The 23791-nt window shown below is 39.1% G+C and overlaps 1 protein-coding gene across 2 annotated transcripts in view; it reads left to right on the top strand.

Annotated features, from left to right (window-relative positions):
- The first annotated feature begins 442 nt into the window (after window positions 1–442).
- Window positions 443–23791, top strand: part of NPHP3 (nephrocystin 3) — a 31493-nt gene continuing 8144 nt past the window's right edge. For both annotated transcript variants that reach the window (XM_061997329.1, XM_061997328.1), the window contains exons 1-24: window positions 443–1101; window positions 1456–1581; window positions 2338–2488; window positions 4297–4449; window positions 5237–5370; window positions 5620–5780; window positions 7585–7732; window positions 8304–8378; window positions 8935–9114; window positions 10495–10598; window positions 11280–11394; window positions 12255–12398; window positions 12949–13046; window positions 13534–13636; window positions 14218–14300; window positions 15197–15335; window positions 16114–16278; window positions 16395–16492; window positions 17343–17465; window positions 17804–17993; window positions 18124–18365; window positions 18758–18833; window positions 19939–20066; window positions 22247–22487. In XM_061997329.1, coding sequence (XP_061853313.1) covers window positions 748–1101; window positions 1456–1581; window positions 2338–2488; window positions 4297–4449; window positions 5237–5370; window positions 5620–5780; window positions 7585–7732; window positions 8304–8378; window positions 8935–9114; window positions 10495–10598; window positions 11280–11394; window positions 12255–12398; window positions 12949–13046; window positions 13534–13636; window positions 14218–14300; window positions 15197–15335; window positions 16114–16278; window positions 16395–16492; window positions 17343–17465; window positions 17804–17993; window positions 18124–18365; window positions 18758–18833; window positions 19939–20066; window positions 22247–22487 — 3531 coding nt within the window. In that variant the 5' untranslated portion in view covers window positions 443–747. The remainder of the gene's footprint in view (window positions 1102–1455; window positions 1582–2337; window positions 2489–4296; window positions 4450–5236; window positions 5371–5619; window positions 5781–7584; window positions 7733–8303; window positions 8379–8934; window positions 9115–10494; window positions 10599–11279; window positions 11395–12254; window positions 12399–12948; window positions 13047–13533; window positions 13637–14217; window positions 14301–15196; window positions 15336–16113; window positions 16279–16394; window positions 16493–17342; window positions 17466–17803; window positions 17994–18123; window positions 18366–18757; window positions 18834–19938; window positions 20067–22246; window positions 22488–23791) is intronic.

Consider the following 23791-nt stretch of genomic DNA (forward strand, 5'->3'; position numbering starts at 1 on the left):
TCACGGTGGCGAGAGACAATTCCCCCACAAGGTCTCGGTCACACAAAAACTTGTGGTTCAATTTGTGTGCCTTTGCTTGGCAGAAGAGAACCGGACATCGTGATCTGCCCGGCGTGTGACGCAGCCTGAGGGCTTTGGGACAGGTGACGACTGACCCTCTCAGGCCCTGCTCTCTGAGGAGAAAACACGTGCTTCTTTGCCGACTTATCCGGCCTGGCGGTGCTGAAGCTTCCCCGACGCAAGCTGAGATTGGTGCCGGTCGGAATGGAGCAGTTGGTCGTGCCCTCAGGTTAGCTCCTGCCTGTAGGAGCCAAGCCCCTCAAAGCCGCGCCACTTTCCTTCAGGAGCAGATTCCCGCCCTTGGGTGGCCGCCGCCCCCGCTTGGGCCGCTCGCGCTCCCCCTCGCGGGCCGCTCCAGCAGCGCTGCCCGGGACGGAGCCGCCGTGGGACAGGGCGGGAGAGGGGGAGAGAGAGGGAGGGAGGTGGCCCGCGGGGCGGCTTCCTCCCGCTCTCCCTTCCTCGTCCGGCCGCCGCAAGGACCGGAGCATGGCCCACGGGCGCGGAGGGCCGGCCGGCTGAGGGGAGCGCTGAGGGGCGCCGGCCGGGGCAAGGCGGGGAGCAGCCGCCTGTGGAAGCGCTCCCTCTCGGGCATGTCTCCGCCGTCAGGCCCCGCCCGAGGCACCGGCTCCTCGCAGTGTTAAAGCCCCACCCGGCAGCGGAGGCGGCTGCGGCGTCCCCCGGCCAGCCATGGGGACGGCGTCGTCCCTGGTGAGCCCGGCGGGCGGGGTCGGGGAGGTGATCGAGGACACGTACGGCGGCGGTGGCGGCGAGGCCTGCGAGATCCCGGTGGAGGTGAAGCCCAAGGCCCGGCTGCTGCGCGGCTCCCTGCGACGCGTTGGGGCCTCACGGCCCGGCGGGCTCATCGGGGCCAGCTTCAAGTCGACGGCCTCGGTGCAGGAGCTGGAGTGCATGGCCGAGTACGAGCGCCTGAAGAAGGAGTACGAGATCTTCCGCGTGAGCAAGAACAACGAGGTGGCCTCCATGGTGAAGAAGGAGGCCAAACTGGACAGGGAGAACAAGCGTCTGCGTGCTGAGCTGCAGGTAGCTCCCATCGCACTCTGGGATGAGGGGAACAAGTGCCAAATTGGGGCTGTCCTGCATGAGGCTGTGAGGGAAGTGGCTTCTTGCTTCCCAGGAGAGCTGTGGCAGAGAGGTAATGGGTGCAGTGGCCTTTCCTTCCCAAGGAGGGTAAGGTACTATTGAAATGGTGCATTGCCTAATGCCATCTTGGTGAGCTGTTGGGGTGCAGCCAAGGTGTGCCCCTGGTGATGGGGACTGTGCGCTGTGCCCTTGTCTCCCCAAGAGTAAGGAGAGACATAGAATGCTGGGATAACATAGTTGTAGTCAGACCTGAAAACTAATTCACTCAGAAAAAAAACTATTAAATGTTTTCAGGCACTTCAGAAAACTTACCAGAAAATACTTAGAGAGAAAGAAAGTGCACTAGAAGCTAAATACCAAGCCATGGAGAGAGCTGCTACTTTTGAACATGATCGAGACAAGGTCAAAAGGCAATTCAAGGTATGGCCTGACTTTTTTTCTTTTCTTTGGAAAATGACTCAAAGGAAGATAGATGTCACTTGATTATGTTACCCTCAATAAACTCTTCAATAGCTGTCATGAAGACCTCTGCTTGGAGTATCATAGTTATTATAGCTGCCTATTTGAAGATGATCCTACCAAAACTTCTCTGTAAAACTTTGTGGAAAACATAGAAAAAAACTTTTACAATATTAAAAGGAGAACATGCAGTGATGCATCTTTATAGTAAATTCCTGTATTTATATTTGAGAGTGACTAGAAAACATGGGCTGCCAACTGACACACCCTGAAGGAATGTATACACACAGAGATCTGTTATTTCTGAATAAATTTTATATATAACACTCTAACACTTCTAGCTTGCAATAAAGAAAAATGTGTATTGGTGCATTTCTATGGCTCTAAAATATTATAGCCTGTTAAAAGCCCTTACACTTTCTGGAGGTATGGCTTAAAGGCCAAGTTGATGCTTCTGCTTTTCCTTTGCTGCACATGATGATACTTCTGCAATTCAAAACAGGGTAATAGATCCTGGGTTTGCACTGTTGGCAAGATTCATGATATTTAAATCGTAACAGATGTTTGTGTTTGGTGGGTATATAAAAAGGAGGGTTGTTTTTGACCTTATTTAAGAGTATGAGACTCGAAGAAGATTTCATCTCTTTGAATTTAAGTCTAGGTTTCCATTTTTTCCATGATTTATGGTTCGTCTTATTTTTTCTTTCCTGCTCATAGATTTTTAGAGAAACAAAAGAAAATGAGATTCAGGACTTACTGAGGGCCAAGCGAGAGCTAGAAGCAAAACTTCAGAGACTTCAGGCCCAAGGAATCCAAGTGTTTGATCCCGAAGAGTCTGATTCTGATGATAATTGTACAGATGTTACAGGTGAGAATTTCATCCCTAGAATTTAGGCTATAACAGGACTGAAGCCTCTGAATAGTAAGACAGATATTTATGTTCTTTTGAAAAAAAGTTTTACTAATCCAGATGAAAAGCAACATAAAATAGCTTAAGAGTTAAAGGCAGCTGACTTTACAAACTTGGTGTAGATTGTGAGAACCTCACATTTCTGGTCTTATGAATGAATACATGAGGAAAATAAAGCCCTTTTTAGGCATGGAGGCATCTTCCTTGTGAGGAAAGGCTGTGGGACCTGGGGCTATTCAGTCTGGCGAAGAGGAGACTGAGGGGGAATCTCATTAATATTTACAAATGTCTAAACGGTGGGTGTCAGGAGGATGGGATGTCACTTTTTTCGGTTGTATCCAGTGACAGGACAAGTGGTAGTGGGAAGCAGCTGGAACACAGAAAGTTCCATTTAAATATAAGGAAAAACTATTTCCCTGTGGAGGTGAGGGAGCCCAGACACAGACTGCCCAGGGAGAGTGTGGAGGCTCCTTTGGAGGTCTTCAAACTCACCTGGACATATTCCTGTGTGACCTGATCTAGGTGGACCTGCTTTGGCAGGGGAGTTGGACAGGGTGATCCCTAAAGGTCCCTTCCAACCCCTACCATCCTGCAATTCCATGATTCTATGATTCTAGCCATTTCTGAGTTTTCTGGTTCTAGATATGAGAGATTTATCTTCCAAAGGATCCAAAAAGCACACCTTAAACTAGGGGGAATCCTAGGCTTACAATCTATGAGTGATGAAATATGCTAGTCTCAACTATTGTAGTTTTCAGAATAGCAGTTATATATTTAACAAACAGGAGCTGACTCAAAGGCATTTTGTTGAAGAATTTTTTTGAAAGGGAAGCCCTAGAAAACAGAAAAGGCAAAACCTTATATATGCTCTAAGGTGCTTCTTAACATGGGAAGGATAGAGATAGGTATGTAATCAGTCCACTGACTTTGTATCCCGTTCAAAGTAGGTCAGTGATTTTTGCAGCACCTTAACACTGAAGGATGGCCACTATTACTTCTTGTACCATGACGGGTTACTGAGGAAAAACTGTATGCAAGCGCTGTTGCTTTACTTTTGTTTTACTGTTTGAGAAATATCAGCTGTCACATCTTGGCATGAGTATAAATATGCAGTCTTTAAAAGTAGAAACATTTCAAAATGCAGTGATTGGCTTTTTGCGTAGCAATTATGCATTTGATTAACTTTAAAGGTATAGTCTTGGTTTATGTATTTTTTCTATCTTGTGTTAAATTAATATTTGAATTGATACTTCTAACTTTTTGCTTGTCTTTTTTAATTTCCTGATTTTCTCTATGGAAGATTTAGTGTCTTGAATGTTGTATATTGACTGGCAGAACTGTAATCCAAGAATACTATGAAGAGCTGCTGTGAAAGCTCTTTCATTGAGAATAAATTCCAGTCCTGACCTACAGCCCCTTTATGCTTTTTCAGTGCTGGAATGCTTCTGAACGAAAGCTGTCAATTCTCTTTGTGCACAAATGACTGCAGCAATACTGGGAACTGTTTTCCTGATTTGTAATGCAAGTCAGCAATTGAACCCAACATATGTGAGCAGTCTGTATAACAACAAATATTAGTAAATAACCTCATCCTTTAGCAATGTGACATCTCTTTAACTTCAGACAAGCACCCTTTTAGAACTACAGCACCCATCTGCTAAGGTGATCTGTTGCATCTGGCAATAGGCTTCAGCTGGAGTATTTGAGAGGGGTAATTTATCTTGTTTAGTGACAATGAAGGTTTTGTTTTGTTTTCCAATTCTTAGCTACTGGGGCACAATCAGAATACTGGAATGGAGGAGCTCTAGGGAGTGAGCCATCCATGGGTAGTATGATGCAACTTCAGCAATCTTTCAGGGGGCCTGAATTTGCTCATAGTTCCATAGACGTTGAGGGACCATTTGCAAATATAAACAGGGGTAAGTAATGTTGTTTTTTTTACTGGGATTATAAGTGTCTATGTCATTTTTCTATCCATTCTTAAGTAATTCTTTCTTAGCTCCGATTCTATCCATTCTTGAGTAATTTGACTAAGGGATTGTTTCCTTGTAAAAATAAAGGAATTATAGCTGTACATGTTAAGTTATGTTTCATATATTTGGGTTTAATATATATGCAGCAGTGGTTTTAGTAAACAATAGTGAATGGGGCTTCATTGTGAGTAAATCAAATACTATTTTGTTGCTTATATTGACTACAGAAAATTGTGATTTTTTTTCCTTCAGTGTCTGCTGGTATTCTTTTTTGCATTTTTATTCCAATGCTCTGCTTCCTGAGTATGAATGTTACACTTGTACTAGAATAAACAATATCCCTATTTTTTTCATTGGATTTGATTGGGTTTTGACTCTACTTAGGGAGCCTTTATGGAAATCTGATTGCAAGAGAGTTTGATTATGAGTGATTTTAATCTTTTACAGCTATCAGCTTGATTTTCATCAATCCTTTTTAGAGGAAATGTCATTGTAATGGTAATATGAATATATTTGACATTGTTTAGTCACATTATCAAATTGTTACACTGTCAGATGATATGGCGTCTCTAAATTCAAATTTATAAAATCACAATAGTTGAGTAAAAATATTGGTACTATTTTAAATAAAATGTTAGTGTTCATACTGCTAAGAGGTGATGACTTACCTGTTATGCAGTGTAGTCAGATGTGAATACCCCTAGACTTCATTATGGTTTTTTCTCATTGGCAGATGATTGGGATGCTGCCGTTGCCAGTTTATTACAGGTTACTCCTCTGTTTTCCCACTCTCTGTGGAGTAACACAGTAAGATGTTTTATTATTAGTACTGATGAGACTCAGCCAGAAGTGGACATCTTCATTAGAGTAAGTATCTCACAATCTTATGTTAACTTATATGCTGTTACATTTCCCCTGTGATACTTATTCAAAGATTTGTCTAATATTTTTTTGAAAGCTTTAGTAGGTGTAGCCTAATTTCATTGAAATTAGTGTAAGTATTGTCAAGGACTTCAGAGAAAGAAACTACCTATAGAAAAGAAACTGAGATTTATCTAGTAGGTCCTTAGTGCTATGCAGATTTAGTAATATCGCTGTTATTTGAATTGCTTTCAGAACTACTCACCAAAACTTCAAAGAGTGTGTGAAACAATGGGGTACTTCTTCCAAGTTGTTAATTTTTCAGCAGAAAACGAAAGACCTCTTAGGGATGTAAGAAAATGGGAAATTGAAAAAAGTTCAGTGGTCATTTTGCTCCTACATTTAACTTTGCCAAGGTAAGCATTTTCCAGATTGCTAATGCAGATGGAAACTGGTAATTTATACAAAGTTCATGGCTTATTAAAATGTTTATGTTGCTTTGCTCAGTACATTTCCTAAGCTAGTGTCTTCTAATACTGATACTTCTTGAAACTTCAGGTTTGCTGGTACAGACAGTTGAAAGCATCTATAAGCTTTGTAGCATTTCCTTTTTTTTGTAGATAGATTCGCTTAAAATCCGGCATGGATTCAAGATGTCTTCATAATACGCAACTTTGCAAGAACAAATCTCTGTTGTGTGTATTGCTGGAGTCTTAGGAACACCAGATTGCTGATGTCAGTGTCCTCAGTATTTTTCATTTGCTTATCTAGCTTTACACCTACCTGAAGTATTTTGTTTTTATTATTTTCTATCTTTGACTAATTTTGACTGATTTCATAGCTCTTCTGTGTGATACCTTATGCTAGCTTCCTGATTTACTGAAGTCATGATGTTTTATGACAAATGGTGATGCAATGTATTCTGTTTGTTCAGTGAGTAATTTCCTAACCTTCTAGAAGAAGAAACATGACTTACTAAATGAAAAACATTGAACTTTTAGAATGGTGTTAGAACTGTTTCTGTTAAGCATTTGGGAATTTTGGGTGAAGTTTGATATTTGGGGTGGGTTGTCCTGTTGCTGAATAAGAGAGAAAAAGGATTAGAAAAGATAAAGAATCACAGAATAGTCATTCCAAAACATCTGTATGAACGCAAATATTTGAAGATACTGGTATGTATTAAGTTTATTAGGGGTCGATTTTGAACTCAAACGCTGTTTTATTATTAGAGCTCTTGTATTAGTTAGAGCTCCTGTTTCTGTAAATAAAACATCTGTCTAGAGAGAAATGACTGGTTTAAGACATTTGCAGCTAAGATTTACAAAAATGAAGCACTGCAGGGAACAGCCACAGAAGATGTTGATTTGTTTTCATAGAGGAATCAGACTAGAGTTGCCATATATTTATGCTCTTAGATAGTGTCAACTCCTGAGGGTCATTTGGCACTCTGTTGCCAAATAATTCAGTTTTATGTGGGTCACAAGTGTTTAAGAACAAAATACACAAGGAAAAAACACCATAAAGAAGTGTTTCTACCAGTAGTATTCACTTAAAGAATTTCTGTTAGCAAAACTGTAATGCCCATATAAATAACATAATTGAGAGGTCTTGTCTGCTGTTGTCAGCATCCCCAAGTTGTATAGTCCTTTCCATGGAACAGTAATAGATTGCTGGGAATACTATTCATTGATATCGTTCACATACATAAATACAAAGTGGTTTTGAGTTTGGAGGTGTGTAATTAACCTTTTCAACTACTATAAATTAAAAGACTATCCTACATCTGAGAAGTACTAAAGGAATTTGCCTAAAAAGGTCAAGGAATAGAACAGAGCCTTCCAACAAATGATGGCAGAGCATGTATATGATGCTTATTAATCATGTATGAATCCATTTTCTTTCCATGCAAGGCAATTACCTTTTTCACTCTGCATATTGGTATTACAGGAAGATCAACTTTTAATTTACAAAGCAATAACATAAAAAACAATAAACTATTTTAATAGTTGTGGTACAAGTAGCATAAATTCCTCTCTTAGCTTTCACTTGCATCAAAATTTATCTTAAATTCTCTACTGCAATACTTGCTTGCTCTTAGTTGTAAATAGGTTTGACTTTTGAATTAGATTTTGCAGTGAAACCCATCTTTGGAGCTTGTGTTGATTGAACTGTTTACTACAGCAGTGTAATATAGCACAAGAATGCTGCTTTCCAATCTAGTTGTTTGTTGGAGGACTGTGAAGAAGCCTTCTTGAGAAATTCAGAAGAAAAACCCCGGCTAATTTACCACAGAAAAGAAGATGGCAGAGTCAGTTCAGTCCCACTGCAACAGTTAATTGAGCGAATTTCTCACCTGAGCAAAGCAAAGGTATGGCATTTTAAAGACACATGAATGTTAAAAGGCATCCTTTCCTGCTATAAACATCAAGTGTTAGTAGTCCCAGATTTTAGGACAAATTGCATTCCATTTGTTGCTCTCAATGCTCATTATATGAGCAGATTGGTAAAGCTGAAATTTATGAGTGTTATGAAATTTTCATTAGCAGGGGAGAAAAAAAGCTACTGCATTTTCCCTGAAAAAAACCCCATGTATTGTAAGAATAGAATTTCTTACCTGTGGTTAGTCATTGAAAGGGCAAAGACATTTATTTAAGGTCCCACTATAGATACTGAAGAAAAAGAAGTGTACCTCCCTCCAGAGAGATTCCTTCCATCTGAAAATAGATCAGTTGCCATTCATTTCCCTCTGCAGAGACAACTGTTGAGAAAAGCTGAAGCTAGATGCCCAGCTTTTAAAAGCTTTGGGAAAAGTGAATCCCACCTAAGGAATACAACAGAATTGAATTTAAATGTGTCCCAGAATGTTTTTGTTGGAAGTCTTAAATACCATTCTCAGTTGGGTTCAGAGTTGTGTCATGCTTTGCCCTTTATTTTTTCAGATGATTGATCATTGTGGAGGTGTGGAGGAAGGAGCATGTGAAATCTATAATTGTGTGGAAAAGATAATTAAACAGGTAGAGGATGGATTTCATCTTACTCTGTTCCTACTCTGATTTATGAGTGTAGATGCTGTCAGTGTGATTACTATAAGCTACTTGGACTTAATTCAGAGGATCTTCCTGCGTTTTGTCATTAATATCTGACAAGAAAAGAAATCAGCAAGTGGAAAGTAAACCTCAAAACTGAGTAGTGTTTTTATGGACAGAAGCAGAAGTAATAGGGCAAAGCAATCTAGTCATGGCCTAAATTATCTTCTAATTTCTCTTTATCCATATCATAGGATAAGCAAAGATTGCATAGGCCATTCTCTCCTTATCCTTCTTTGTGGTGAGTTGCTTCTGCTATGAGAAGATTAAACCTAATATCTTGAGACCTGTGCACTCAAGAGTTAACTTGGTTTCATCTAATTGCTCATTTATTTATGTTCTCAGTTAGGCTAAAAGGAAATGAGCATATTGATGTTAATAGAGCTGCACTCATACACAGTGGAATTGAGACTAATACCAAATATGCCTGCACTGTTAAGAAGTGAAGTTGCAATTTTCTCCATGTAATTTTCTTTTTACTTAGGATATATTGGGATGTGAAATGACAGAACTAGAAGGCAAAGATCTGGGTAATAAGGAAGACTCCACGGCTCCTGAAGAAGTTGTTTTTGGTGATGTGTTGTGGGATGCACATGATGAACAAGAACAGATGGAAGCTTTTCAGCAGGCATCTAATTCTACCTGTGAGCTGGGATTTCAGAAAGTAAGTACTCTGGAAATGTATACAGATGAAGTCATCGCTTGTTTCCATCTCTTCTTAGGCAAGATGTACTTCTACAGAAGAAGCTGTGTCTGAGAGCATCCTTGAGGCTATTACTCCTTAGGCCAGAGAAGCCATATGTCTGATATACACGGCGTATTTATTTTCTGGGAGACGCGCCAGTTTGTGTGTTGTTCAGTGACATTGATGAAGAAGCAGTTTCTTCACTGGAGCAGAGCACTCTAATGGTGTGCCAGAAGTAGGGTGTCCTCCCAGACTTCAGTTGTCAATAGAAAAGACTCTGAATGTTTTGAAGTTTGTTTTTTTTCTTTTTTGAGGAAATCCAATCTCTGTCTTGACACCTGGAGACAGATCATCTCTGAAAGACCTGTGAAAAGATTTCATTTCACCATGTAGCCACACGTGAGAAGAAAACAGGAAATTTAGAAGTAGAGAACTGCTGAATAGCTGAGTGCTGACTCTGAATTTGAAATAAACTTTAAAAACCATTTCAAACTGGATACATCAGGAACAGTTCTATGTAGGGAAGACATAATGAGTGTAGGAGAAAAAAACATTGAAGTGGTCCTGAAAAGTGATGCAACATCTTATTTGGGCAACATTCAGTGATGTTATAATGTAACATAAGCACTTAGTTTCTATGTTATTGTATTGTTGGTACCCATATTTTACTAGCACAACTTATCCTTTCACTTCATTACTCATATATTGGCAATGATTTGGAGGATTGTGCAATTTTTACTACATTCTAGAACACTAAAATACCGGATAATTCATAGGAAAAACACCTAGGTGTATTAATGTGCCTCCACTTCTTTTCTGCAGACAAAATATCTCTCCCAAGTGGATGAAAGATGTTTTTAATTTTGTCACCCTGCACTGTGCTACAATGTTCTTGGGCATTTGTGTGATGAAAGAAAGCCTTTCTTGTGCGTACTTAGTGCCTCAAAATATACCTTGTGGCAGATGCCAGCTGTGAAGGCTTTATCATGGCAACCATGGGCAATGCAGTGGAGTAGCTGGGGGGAAGGAGGGATGGAGAAGCCTGAACAAACGTAGCACCCATTTGCTTTACTCTAGTAACACAATTTCAGTTTATTAGCACTGAAAGTTCCTTTTTAAATAGAGGGTATTTTTAAAAACAAGTGTTTATTTTACACTTTCTTTAAAAGAAAGTTTGATTTAAGTGATTCATCACAAAACTTACTTCCATTTATGTTATATTGCATTTCGGTAGTTATGCACTTACCTTAATAAATCTGTACAAGTATTTTACATCTAGATGAATTGCAATACCAAGCACTCTATTTTTCCCTTAAACACTGGAATACTTCTAGTTATTGTTTCTTTTTTTTTTAATAGTATTTTGAACGTCTAAATGACCTGGTAGCAGCACCAGCACCAATTCCACCTCTGCTTGTATCAGGAGGACCAGGCTCTGGGAAATCTCTCCTCCTGTCAAAATGGTAGCTTAAACTCTTTTTTTATTTTTGATGAATGAAATATAAGTAAAAAGTTTACGTTACATTTCAAATATCCCATCACTTTAATTAGAGGTAAAAGGGGAGTATTTGCAAAGCACGGAAGTTACTGAAGCATTCTGGAAAGATATGTAATAATTGAATAGTTAATTCCATCTAGACTGCCTTTAACATCTCTGTGACTGCAATTGCAGTGCCCTAAAGATCTGTGTTTGCACAGCATAAATAAATGATTTTGGTAGCTCAATAGTGTTACCCTTCTCTGATAACACAAGAATGACCCTTTGGATGCTTTTACTGAAACAGAGGAAAGACCAGACCCAATAATTTATCCTAGAAATGTATTTTATGTTCACTTGTAGGCTATGACAAAATTTGCTGACATAAAAATAAATTGATATTGTCATTACTTCTTAAAAGCTTAGTGACATGTGACCAACCAGTGGCAAGAAGGGCACTTGCTAATGGCTAGCAGTACTGGGAAGGGCAAAAATGGAATCTGACATAAAAAGTTATAGCTCGGGAAATGTTTATCCTATTTTGCAAGATAAACATGGAACACCTTTTGCTCAGACAATCTGTGTCCTTTGCAAAACTCATGGTTTTTTTATTTGAGGTATATTTGCAAAATTATAGTCTGTTAAATACCTTTTTTTAAATTTTTAGGATTCAGTTGCAACAGAAGCATTCACCAAATACTATAATTCTTTATCACTTTGTCGGGAGGCCCATGTCTACTAGCTCAGAATCTGCACTGATAATTAAACGCCTTACTTTAAAGGTACGATGGATTATTACATGCCCTGCATTGTGTCATTCTTTGGAAGGTGCTCATGTGTATGACAAAAGAGAAAATTTTCTGCATGTTTTTCTCCATCAGTTAAGGGGAATAGAAGTGTTAAGCATTTTACAGTGGCTAGAATCTGATCCTGTCCATTGAATGCAGATCAATTAAATAGCATCTCTGGGATATTCATAATATATTATGAATATATTTAGCAGTGTTAGCAGTTGTGCTTCTAGTGACCTATATTGAGGACTTACAAAATCATGTAAGCTTCTTCCAAAATATCCTGCAATCTGACCAATGAGAAAGGCAGGTGTTACTTCTGGCTATGTGTTTAGAAACCTGAGGCTGTATTCACCAGTTGGCACCATATTGTTCCTAGCCTAGTCTCTCTTCTATGTTAATTTATTTGTTTAATTGTATCCTAGATACATGGGGAACAGGTGAGGAGTAGTTTTGGGCCAGGGCCTGAGCTTTCTTTTTCCTTCACAGGGTGGCACTCAAGACCTCACAGGACTAAAACCTTTAGAAAAATGAGTTCAGTTGTGCTTTCCTTGCAATTTTCTCATGTATTTTAGAAGTCTGCCTGTTTAACCTCTGCAACTTTTAATCCCTTTAAGTGTCCAGATTCCTTATCTGTTGTGTAAACTCAGATTGTCTGTCTAGAGTTTACACAAGCTTAAAAAATATTCTTTACTCTGCAAAGAAAAGGAAAGAATTCTGTGTGAACTTGACTAGAAAAAATGCCCCAAGATCATGTAGTGGGTTTTTTTTTTTTTCCTTTTGTGTCTACAGGAATTCTTTCAACTAGCCTAGTTGATTTTTTAATGTACTTTATGTTTCTAATTCTGCAGCTTATGCAACACTCTTGGTTAGTGTCACCTCTGACTTTGGATCCAGCTAAACTTCTGGAAGAGTTTCCCCGCTGGCTGGAAAAACTTTCTGCACGTCATCAAGGCAGCATTATTATAATTATTGATTCTATTGACCAGATACAGGTATGGTTTGAAAATAGTTGCCATTTCAGTTTAAAGGAAATCTTGACTGTTGTTATATGTTCTGCTGTATCTATGTAAGAGAATTATTAATCTTTGCTTTGTTCTAAAGAGCATATATAGAAAATAGTTCTGCAAAAAGAGCAGCTGAGTTAAAAAAGCCTTGATTTTTATAGATACATTTTGTGTGGGTTGTGTGGATTTTTTTCCCTTCTAAATTTATCATAACACCTAAATTTTTGAGCAATCTCCCTATATTATTGATCCAAAGAACCAAAACTCTTAGCTGACTCGTTGGACATCTTAATAGCCTGGTCTTTATGAGGTGAACATTTCAACGTGCAGTCATGCTGATATGTGATATGATGCTGATATGCTGATAAGATCAGTGGATCATTTAGTACTGTTTCAAGAACCAGATTCATGAACAATTTTTAAGGACACTGGAGAATTTAAGACTCCTTTCAATGAGTTGTGCAGTTCATGACATATGTCAACTTTTGGCATTGTTCTGAACAACCTTTGTATTAAGTAATCCAAATTTGTTTTTAAGCAAGCTGAGAAGCACATGAAGTGGCTGATAGATCCACTGCCAGTGAATGTGAGAGTGATTGTATCAGTGAATGTAGAAACGTGTCCGCAGCCTTGGAGGTATGTTGCACTTCTGAGATGCTTCAAAGTAGCCTGTGTTAGAATTATTGTTTTAAGTTACAGTTACTCATTGAAGAGCAAACACCCAGATTTGTCAAGACTTGGTGATTTAATAGGACAGGGTTTTGCAGCCATCAAGGACGATGAAAGCTTCTCTATTGTGACTTCAGTGACGATGAGCTTTAACTGTTTGGAAACCAGACTTTTGTTTTAGATGTTTAGTCATCTATCCATGTGACTATAGGTAGGAGGATAGTAAATGCAGTCCCATGCACATAAAGAACTGCAATACCATGATGTAGATCCAGCATAAGGCTGAAAGTGAAATTTGACTTGCAATGACTGTAATTTCTTAGTAGCAGGGAATAGCTTCAATTACTACTTTAATGTTAATCTTTTGAAAGATATGGAACTTTGATATCCTTTTTTTTTCTGTGATGTGCTATTTAATAAGGTCTGAATACGACTTTGTTCTCTCTTACCAAAGGTTGTGGCCTACTCTTCATCTTGATCCACTGAATTCCAAAGATGTTAAATCTCTCATTAGTGCAGAATGTAACTGTGCAAATGTTAAATTGACTAAAGAGCAGGTATGTCTCTCTTGCAGGTTTTCTAAAAGTGTTTTACTCTACTATAACTTTTAATGACAATATGGAAAGATAACATAAGCTCAGCAGCCAAAAGAAACTTCTAATATTGCTGCTCATGATGGCACACAGTTGGAGTATTTTTACCCCGTGGCTCATAGCACTGAAGCACAGATGGAACAGCATAAATTACACATCTTACTGCAAACGTGTTCTTTTTTTAAAGAATATTAGGTTTATTATTCCATAATACAAAAAAAGTGATTGGCAGAGTGGGGAGAAAAATATTATAGCTTTTTGCCTTGGAGACCAGTTTGGTAAGGTATTCCTCATCTTGAGAGTTGTAGTGCTAGTAATGGTCCTAGCTGTTTTCATCTTAAATACAAAAGGAAAATGTCACTTGTATGCTTCTATAGCTAGAAAAACATGCAGTATTTTGTGCACTAGTTAGCTGTCAATAGTCTTCAGATGTTACAGATAGAAACATACCTAGAACTTCCATTTTCTTGTGAAACAGTGAACATTTTATTGGTGTGGTTTATTTCATCTCAAGAATCGTACACATTTTGTTTAAAACGTTGCAGGAGAAGAAGCTTGAGAGACATTGTCGTTCTGCCACGACTTGCAATGCTTTGTATGTCACTCTCTTAGGCAAAACCATTGCTTGGTAAGTTGAGATGATCTTGTAACTGTTGTGCCCATCACAGGATTAGAAGAGTTAAGTAGGCTTGTTAAGATTTTGAATTACATTCATTTAACACAGAATTAATCTTGTTAAAAAAAATCCAGTGGAGCAGGATACAAAATTTTCCCACTTTGCTGACTGAATGCAATGGGAGGGAAAACCAGAGCATACAATTGAATATCAGTCACTTCAGTGCTTTTTAAAGGTATTTGGAGAATATTGGTATTGTTTTGTTAAAAGTTTTCTTCAGGTTCATTGTATTTACTGATATAAGGAAGTTCAACAACTGTTTATTTTAACATCTTGATATGGTACTTTGCCCTACAATTCCTGCTGTGGAGAAAATGAGTCTCTCTTGTGCAAGAGAGTGCTTAATAAGTGCATTATTAACCTAGCATCTTGTTGAGAAAGACACATTTTTAGTTTAGAGTCTCCCAGAAGATGATACACTGATTGACAATTTACTCTGGGTGACTCATTTCCATTATGTTTTGTTTCTGTTTTATGGCCTAGAATGCTTAATTGGTCCTGAAAACATGTTTTGTAAATGAAACATTAAATGAAACAGCAACGGTTTTGTCTGTATCCAACCTGATATTCTGTGCTCCTGCTGGAGGAAAGGACATGGCAATTACTTTTTTTTTCTTTTTTTTTTTTAATAAAAATATTGCACTTATATAGAAAAATCAGACAAGATGTGACAGAAAGTGGCTTCAGGAATTCATCTCTTCTGTGTTTGATCTCACCAGATGCTGTGCACCTTTTAAACCCAGTAGTAATTCAGAACACTTTTGTGATAGAGCTCTTCAGTAATTTCAGTTCATCTTACTCAGCCAAGTTTAATATGCTAAAGCTTTCCCTTTTGTTCTTCTGCTCAGTGTTGGAAATACAGGAAACATTGATGAAACCCTTCAAAAGTGTTTCCAATGTCAAGACACAGTGTCACTGTACAGGCTTGTTCTGAGATCAATTCAAGAATCATTGCAGAGTGATAAAGAGAAAGATCTTCTGAGAGAGGTAAGCAGAGAATGCATCAATATATCTATAGGTAATGTATATTCTTTACTATAGAGTTTTTCTTAATTTAAAAGCAAATATAATATTAACTAATATAATAATAACTAATGTTGTATGATAAGTCTTTTATTGGTTCACATATATGATCAAAGTTTGCTGTATTATTAGTAGTCAAGGGGCAATTTTATTAATCTGTTTGCTGCATAGCTGTAGAACATATAACTGCTTGCTGATAAATTTCACTTAAGTTATTGTCTCACAAAACAGAACTTTTCCACTGTGCTGTGGTACAGAATTAGCATTTTCTTACTGGTCACCACTGTAATCCAACAATTAACTACGCTGAGCATAGTAAATGTAATCAAAACATGGTGAGTACAGGGCACTGCTTACCAGACTTCTGATTCCTTTTCCTACCTTTGCAGAATTTCCCTGTGTGTGGAACATTATTTTGATTAGGACATGATGCTCAGTAGTTGCTGGAAGAGCTTCAGCATATTTCACTTAGATTGAAGTTCCTTATGATAATGGGATTATTGTCCTCCAGTGTTTCAGAGGAAAGTGTTTCCCATTTGGTGATGTATTACCCCATTAGCACTGAGGACTGTTCTTTGACAACAGAATAGAGAAAGAGATTGTGTAGGCAGGTATTTTTCCCTTGTCATACAAAGTTATGCATGGTAACAGGTGGGTTGGGGTTTGTTTTGGAGTTTCAGTGTAACTAAGCTCTGCAGCAAACATTGCTAAGTGTGCAAAACATTTTTTGTGCTTTGTGTAGATGCTGTGTGTCATTGGTGTTAGCCACAATGGTGTGAGTGAGTCAGAGCTGATGGAACTGTATCCTGAACTGTCTTCTGCAGTGCTAGCCTCCCTCCTTCACAGCCTGCACAAAATGTGTTTACTGACATATGGCTGTGGTTTGCTGAAGTTCCAGCACCTCCAGGTAAATTTTGTAATTCTAAACACGTACAAGTGAAACTCCACACCCTTAAGCCCCTTCTGGTCTCACCAGAACTTAATGAACTGCATTCTCTTTATCTTGATTATACTGTCTTTCAGGCTTGGGAGATGGTGAGACTAGAGTATATGGAAGAAGGTGAAAATGTGATTTCTGCCTATAGACAAAGACTAGTGGAGTATTTCACCATGCAGTTAAGGTGCGTCAGAATTCCTCAGGATGCTCTAAGTTGCGGCCTTTATGCCACATGGATATTTTTGTTTTCTTCCTGTAGTTTCTTTGACTCAGTTTAGTAAATCATTATGGCAGAATAACTCTGCAAAACTCTAGTTGTCAGTTTAGCAGTTTAGTATTGATATGTTGCTTTTTGATCTTGGAAAAGACTGAGGATTATGGAGAGCAGTGGGCGTGTAATAAAGGTAGCAGGTGGAAAGGTAGGGCTTGAATTTATACTACATCAGTTCTTTTGTGGTAACTGACCCCACGTGGATTTTTAACTCTTAGTAAATCCTAGGAAAGTTGAAGTTGCTTGAAACTTAAAGAACCAGCAGAAGACCACTTGTGGTCAGCAAGCAGATACCACATACACAAGAGGAGGTCCAGTAGAGCAGCTGAACAGCTACAAGTTCATATCCAGCTTGAAAACTGAGTTGCATTTACAGTCCCAAGTTAATGTGTCCCTGATGCAGTTATCTATTTACTGCTCCTCCAAGTATCCACTGTTGTTTGGTGAAAAGCTAAGAGAGTCACAGCATGCCAGGCAAAGGGGGCACAAAGGGACAATGGGCTGCTGTCCCCCTAGCAGGCACAGATTAATCCATATGGGAGGGGAAGGCACAGCTTCCTGTGGGGTACCTGGGGACTACAGCACCTCTGAGGTGAAATTAAACTGAGGATGTGAGAAAATGGAGTACACAGGTCTTAGATTAAGTCTCTCTGTTTAGACATTGAAGTATGGCTATTGTATGCTTGCCTAGTTTTCGCATCAAATTGACAAGATCTGTTAAGCCTTTCAACATTTTCATTTTGGTTTGCTTTTCTCTCAATAGTCGAGACCGAGTGACTTGGAGAAGTGCAGATGAACTTCCCTGGCTCTTCCAACAGCAGGGTGATAAGCAAAAGCTGCACAACTGTCTTTTGAATCTCTTTGTGTCCCAAAACCTTTACAAAAGGTACAAAGATAGCCACTGCTTTGGTAGTTAAAAGTATTTCTAAGTAATATTTTATCAATATAAATCAGAAAGACAGATATAGATCAAAGGAGCTGGAACGGTAGAGGCTGAAATGCTAAATGCTGTTGTCATATAAATAATCTTTTCTGTTCTGTTACACCTGGGGGTTGGTAAAGGGATAAATACTGCTGTTGAACAGCAATAGTCTCCATGAGTTGTCTCTGTAGATGCTGTAGCATGATGACAGTATTTGTGCATACAGCCCTTCTAAGCTACCATCAGTCTAAATAGAGGGGTATCAGAGATAAGATGAGCTTCTTATTTCCTTGTTAAAACAGGGGACATTTTGCAGCCTTGCTGAGTTACTGGCAGCTGGTTGGGAAAGATAAGAGCTCTATGGCAGCTGAGTATTTTGACTCTCTGAAAGAATATGAAAAAAGCTGTGAGGGAGAGGAAAGTATGATCTGCCTGGCTGATCTTTATGAGACCCTGGGACGGTTTCTTAAGGACCTAGGTCTTCTCAGTCAGGTAAGTCCATTTAGAGGTTGTTGTAACAACAAGAAGGCAAATTAAGCTGAGCTCAGTGTATGCTTTCTGTTGCAGTTGTTAATGTGATGTATAGGATCAGGCCATCATGTTCTGAACTTTGTTGTTACAGGCAGTAGCTCCTCTGCAGCGGTCTCTGGAAATTCGAGAGACTGCACTGGACCCAGACCACCCAAGGGTGGCACAGTCTCTCCACCAGCTAGCAGGAGTTTATGTTCAGTGGAAGAAGTTTGGAAATGCTGAACAGCTGTATAAGCAGGCACTGGAAATCTCTGAAAATGCTTATGGAACTGAACATCCTCGGGTAGCCCGTGAACTTGATGCACTTGCAACCTTATACCAAAAGCAGAACAAGTAAGCTTCATTACTGGTATTTTTTTTCTTTATTTGGAGCACAAAAGATTTTTTTCCTGAAGCCAGAACAATTCCTTGGTTCTTTTTTTAAAAGTTCCAGTGTAACCACGAGCATCCTTTCTGTATTCTTGCATAGCAGGCCACCCAGTAGGGGCCAGCTTTTGTGCATAGTTTAACAAAGTTTTAGAGATAAAGGAAGAGCACTGTCTGGCCCCAGGCCTTTTGGATATTTCTGTCTTTGGCAAAAAGTGTGAGGTTTTTGGTTTGTGGGTTTGGTTTTTTTAAGATTCTTAAATTCCCCTTAAATCTGTACGCTGAAGTAACTTAGAAGCTTTCCAAAATGTTCCCTGATGCTACATTTGGCATTCTTCTAACACTATAAATGTTTTCAGATATGAACAAGCTGAGCAGCTGAGGAAAAAGTCCTTCAAAATACGCCAGAAAGCAGCGAGGAGGAAAGGCAGTTTGGTAAGGAAAAGTTTGATATTTAATAAAAGTGCAGGGCTCTGATAAATAGATGATAAAGTGTGTCTGCAGAGCTGACAAAGCTCCAATGCTTTTGATAATAGAGAGCACGGGCGGTGAGGTAGCCTAGCAGCAGCTTTGATAACTGTCCTTTCAACTCTGCTGGAAGTGGAGATGCATGAGTACACCTGGTGTGGAGTTGAGAAAGTGGATATATATCTGTTTCAGGGGTGCAGAATTACTGCTGATACAATTGGCTGTCAAAGTGATAATGGAATAAAAGGTGTTCTCCAGGCATTTATCCTGCAAATACTATTGAATAGAGTGCTTACTGCAGTGGATAATCCCAGTAGGTGATACTGGGTGCTGTACTGAATTTTTCCCTATTTCTTCTTCTGTGTTCTTCAGTTAAGAGTTTCTCTCGTCATTCTTGAGCTAAGGGTTGGTTTCTCAGGTAGTGCCTGTACTGTAAGAATTCAGATAGTAAATGCAGAGCTTTAGTTGTAGCTCTAGCAGTGGTGAAATGCCATAGAACGGTTGTGATTTCCACAGTGCTCAAATACAAATGAATTTCTCTATTTCTGTAATGAGTTCATCTGCACAAATATTTTTATTAAGACTGCAGAAATCAAGAATAGGCAGATTGTGTAACAATGGCCACACTTTTTACTTGTCATTCACTTTGCCTGTAGATGTTAGCTTGGCAGCCTGTTTTAGAGATCCATGTCAAGCCTTGAGTAATACCTTCTGTGTGTTTGTATACAGCATTTAGGATAGGAGATCAACTTGATTTTAAGTTTTGGGCTTATAAATCTAAGAACTTGATCTGAATTGCTTAACTGAACAGCAGAGTTTAGCTAAATTAACATGTATGATACAAGGAAAACAGAGCTATATGACAGCACAGTAACTTAGCCTGGAAGCATGTTTGGTGAAATTTACTGTTATATTGTATATAAGCAGAATGCCTATGTGCCATTTATCTAGAAAACAGAACTCAAGCAGGATTACTGTGTTCCTTTGGCACTAAATAGTTTTCTGTCTTTAGTTGTACGTCTTAAAAGTAATGGTGACTGGCTTCCATTCATTCCCTTGTGCTCTGCTGTAGTGTGGCTTTGCTCTCCTGCGTCAAAGAGCCCTGCAATTGGAAGAGCTCACGTTAGGCAAGGATACACCAGATAATGCTCGAACCCTCAATGAGCTTGGAGTCCTCTATTACCTGCAGAATAATCTTGAGTGAGTATTGATTGCCACACATCCACTGAGTGTTCTCATAGATCTAAATGGAAGCAAAGCATTGAGAACTAGTGTAAAATGTGGACACATGATCCAATACTCATTGTGGTACCATCTCTGATTCATTCTGCTGGCTTTTGTTTGCTATGAAATTCATTTAGAATTTCTAGATTTGGTGCTTCTAACACGTGAGGCTTTACCAATTCAGTGTATTTCCTGCATTCAGAATTGACATTCCACACTTGGATTTAACTTAGCCTGTGTTGCAAATACCAATTCTCTCTCGAAATTTGTGTCCCCTCTACTCAGCTTCACTGTTTTGTGAGCATCCTTTGTAGTGTCCACACTTGGAACAGCAAGATTGTTGTTTCTCTGTGAAAAGCACTCAAAATGCCAGTATTACAGGAAATAGTGAGTTAAATATTAACTGTGCTTTTAATCCTCAAGCCTTTACTCTACTGGTCTAAGGACAAAAACCACAAAGCTGTTCTAAAAGCAGACAGAAATAAGCAGGGTCATTGAAGTAGGGGAATAAAAGGTGCAGAGCAGTTCTGATTACATGGTTAGACACTCTTCACACTAACTTCTTCAGGCAATAGAATAGTCTAAAGTTTTGAGGGAATTGTAAAATCACCTTAAATCCCACTCCATTAAACTGAAACTTTTCAGAGAAGAAAGAAAGCAGACAACAAAAAAAAGCACAAAGTTCTGGAAGTACTTCTGCATCCTCCCTATATCTGGTCTTCATGACAGCAGCAGTTGTTGGGTAGCTACAGAAGTGTAATTTAGGATCTGCACAGAGAATCTCTGTTAAATGCAGAATCTTTACAGTGAAGGAACTAATTTTTAACAGTTGTTGGAAATATGGGATTTTTCATCAGTTTGCCCTTGTGGAGTCACACTGAAGTGACTGGTTATAGAGCAGTGATATCCATGTAATCTCATACAGGATAATTTTATATTCCACATTGTTTATATCTAGTTCCTGTCTAACACAAACTACTTCTAGAGTAACCATATCTCCACTATTTCCTAGGTGAGCAGAAGTATATAGTGAGAGTTTAAGTCATTTTTATGATAAATATTGTGTCTGTTCTGAAGCAACAAGTCCAAGATTGAAAGTCTTATCATTCAATGCTGTTAGAATGAAATCAATGGCAGAAGGATATGTCACACTTCTAGTTGTTATATGTTTCATCACATATCATCCTCTAGTCCTTGCACAGAGTGAGTGCCTTTTGACACTAGTCAGAGAGCTCCAGAATTGAACCTAGAATTCTGGGTGTAAATGGCCTTTTTATTTTCTTCCAATTTCTTAAGCTGACCCCTTGGGAATAGTGTCACACAGAATGTGTGTGTATGTCAGGACGACAAACTGCCTAGTTACAACGGATGCTGCCAATACTATGTGGGAATCACCCATTGTGATAGAGGAGCTGCTGTAAATCTGTAATGGAATAGTAATATGCTGTTTTATTGAGATAAAATATGCTCTTTTGATAAAGAAATACTTGAATGGTGGCATTATACAAACATTTTCTACTTTTGTCGCTTCTACAAATGTTCTACTGTGAGAATCCAGCTCATTGCATGCATAAAACCCACTTCAATCTCTCTTTTTGGTATGAAAACTGTCTGAGGAACCCTGTAATATGTTCTTGATTGTTTTAAAGTTACCTGAAGAACGTGTGGTGTGTTCTGAACCTTTACCTCACATTCCACTACACTTTTATCTGTGGGAGTACATGACTGCTATGAGGAATTGCCCAGAAGTCAGTACAGTGTTTTGAATAAGGAAAGATTACTTGCATGACTGAAGATGTGGGTGGAATTAAAGAAATGAGCAGCTGGTGGGGGTAGTGTAATGTTTGCTGAAATCTGCTAGACTGGCATTTCAGTCCTTAACAGGAGGACTCCAAGTGTGCACAGGAATCTATTAACTAGCTCTCTGTCTACATTCTTACTGCTAGCCTGTACAGCAGCACTATGTCTGGGACGTAGAATCCCTCGTGCAAATGAATATCTGATCTGGCATTGGCTTATTCTGAGGAAAGTCCATTAGCAGATGTCAGTATCTGTGCAGTTTTCCAAAGCTATGTTTGTTCTGTTGCAAACAGCCACTTTAACCTGCACAGATGTTACCACCTTTAAAACATCGCTGAACGAAATGTCTTCTCTAGGACAGCAGAGCTTTTCCTGCAGCGCTCCTTGGAAATGAGAGAGAGAGTCCTGGGACCTGACCACCCAGACTGTGCACAGTCCTTGAACAACCTGGCAGCCTTGTGCAATGAGAAGAAGCACTATGAGAAGGCTGAGGAACTCTATGAAAAAGCTTTAGACATCAGGAGGAGAGCACTGGCTCCAGATCATCCCTCCTTGGCTTATACTGTGAAACACCTGGCAGTGCTATACAAAAAGATGGTAAGCACAAGCCTGTTATCTTTTCTTATCACCTAGATTAACTGTATTGCCTTGCATTATCACAGTCTTGAAATGGAGTGGGAATTTTGTCAGGTATCGGTGTTCTACACACGTGCATAAAAGGAGCAGCCTCAGCTTGTTTCCAAAAAGCCCTGTAGCTTTTCCAAAACGCACTCTGCTTGAAGAAAAGCTATTAATGAAGGATGTTTTCAGTGCCCTGCATGCTCAGTATTCACCATGAAGAATTTCTGATTTGGTTAAAAGTTAGTGGTTTGGCCGCAGTAAGGGAACCTCTTCCCTGCTGCATGTGAGTTCTCTGCTGTGTGACATCCACATAGGAGAGCTTGGTCAGATGTATCTTAATGGAAAAAATAATGCTTTAGAGTGTAGGAATAGTTTGTTTTACACAATGACTTTTAACTTTACAGTTAAATTGAGATTCCTGAGGGACATAGTACTCAACAGATAAACAGTGTGGCTGAGCCACATCCAGCATATGTCGATTCAGTGAAAGATGAGAGCTACTGCCTTGCTAAATGCACTATGGGGAATAATATTAAGAGTATCAATTCCTGTTTCATCATTTCAAAATGTTTCATGCATATTTGTGTTCATGGACCACCCTAACCATTGCATGTCATCAGTGTAACAGGGAAGGTAAGGTTTCCAGCTGTTGAACCAAGATCAAATTCAGAGGATGAAAAGATCTTTTTTTTTTCTTTTCTATTTCATCATTCTTCAAAGAGAAAAGAGTCCTTGAAGATAAATCTCTTGGATCGAGTGCTCCTGTGTTTTTGCTCAATAACTGTTACCTGCTATTACATCCATGAAATTGTTTTGGGCCACATAGTCTCTGCTCACTTCAGTTTCTAATTTTCACGCTGCTAGGAGCTGCGAAAGCACTCAATATTTGCATTAAAAACCTATTTGCTAGTTTGAAGGATCACAAATTAAAACTCATGGTGAACTGCAGGGAAGAGTGGAAGAAGAGAAGGGAACAGGAATTAGATGCAGAAAATGCCCATTAGTTATAAATATTTACTCTGGATGAATTACTGATCATCTTCAAACTGTGGTGTGGTGATGCTTTGGAAAAATAAGGAGTAAATGTTATTTGAATTTTGCAGTTACAGTGAACCATTATACAGTGAACATTTGCAGTATCCCTAATGGCTGCCCAGAGGGATTGTGGAGGCTCCTTCTTTGGAGGTCTTCAAGACCTGCCTGGACATGTTCCTATGCGACCTGATCTAGGTGAACCTGCTTCTGCAGGGGGGTTGGACTGGATGATCTCTAAAGGTCCC

Source organism: Colius striatus, chromosome 5 (assembly GCF_028858725.1).
Source record: "Colius striatus isolate bColStr4 chromosome 5, bColStr4.1.hap1, whole genome shotgun sequence".
Taxonomy (NCBI): Eukaryota; Metazoa; Chordata; class Aves; order Coliiformes; family Coliidae; genus Colius; species Colius striatus.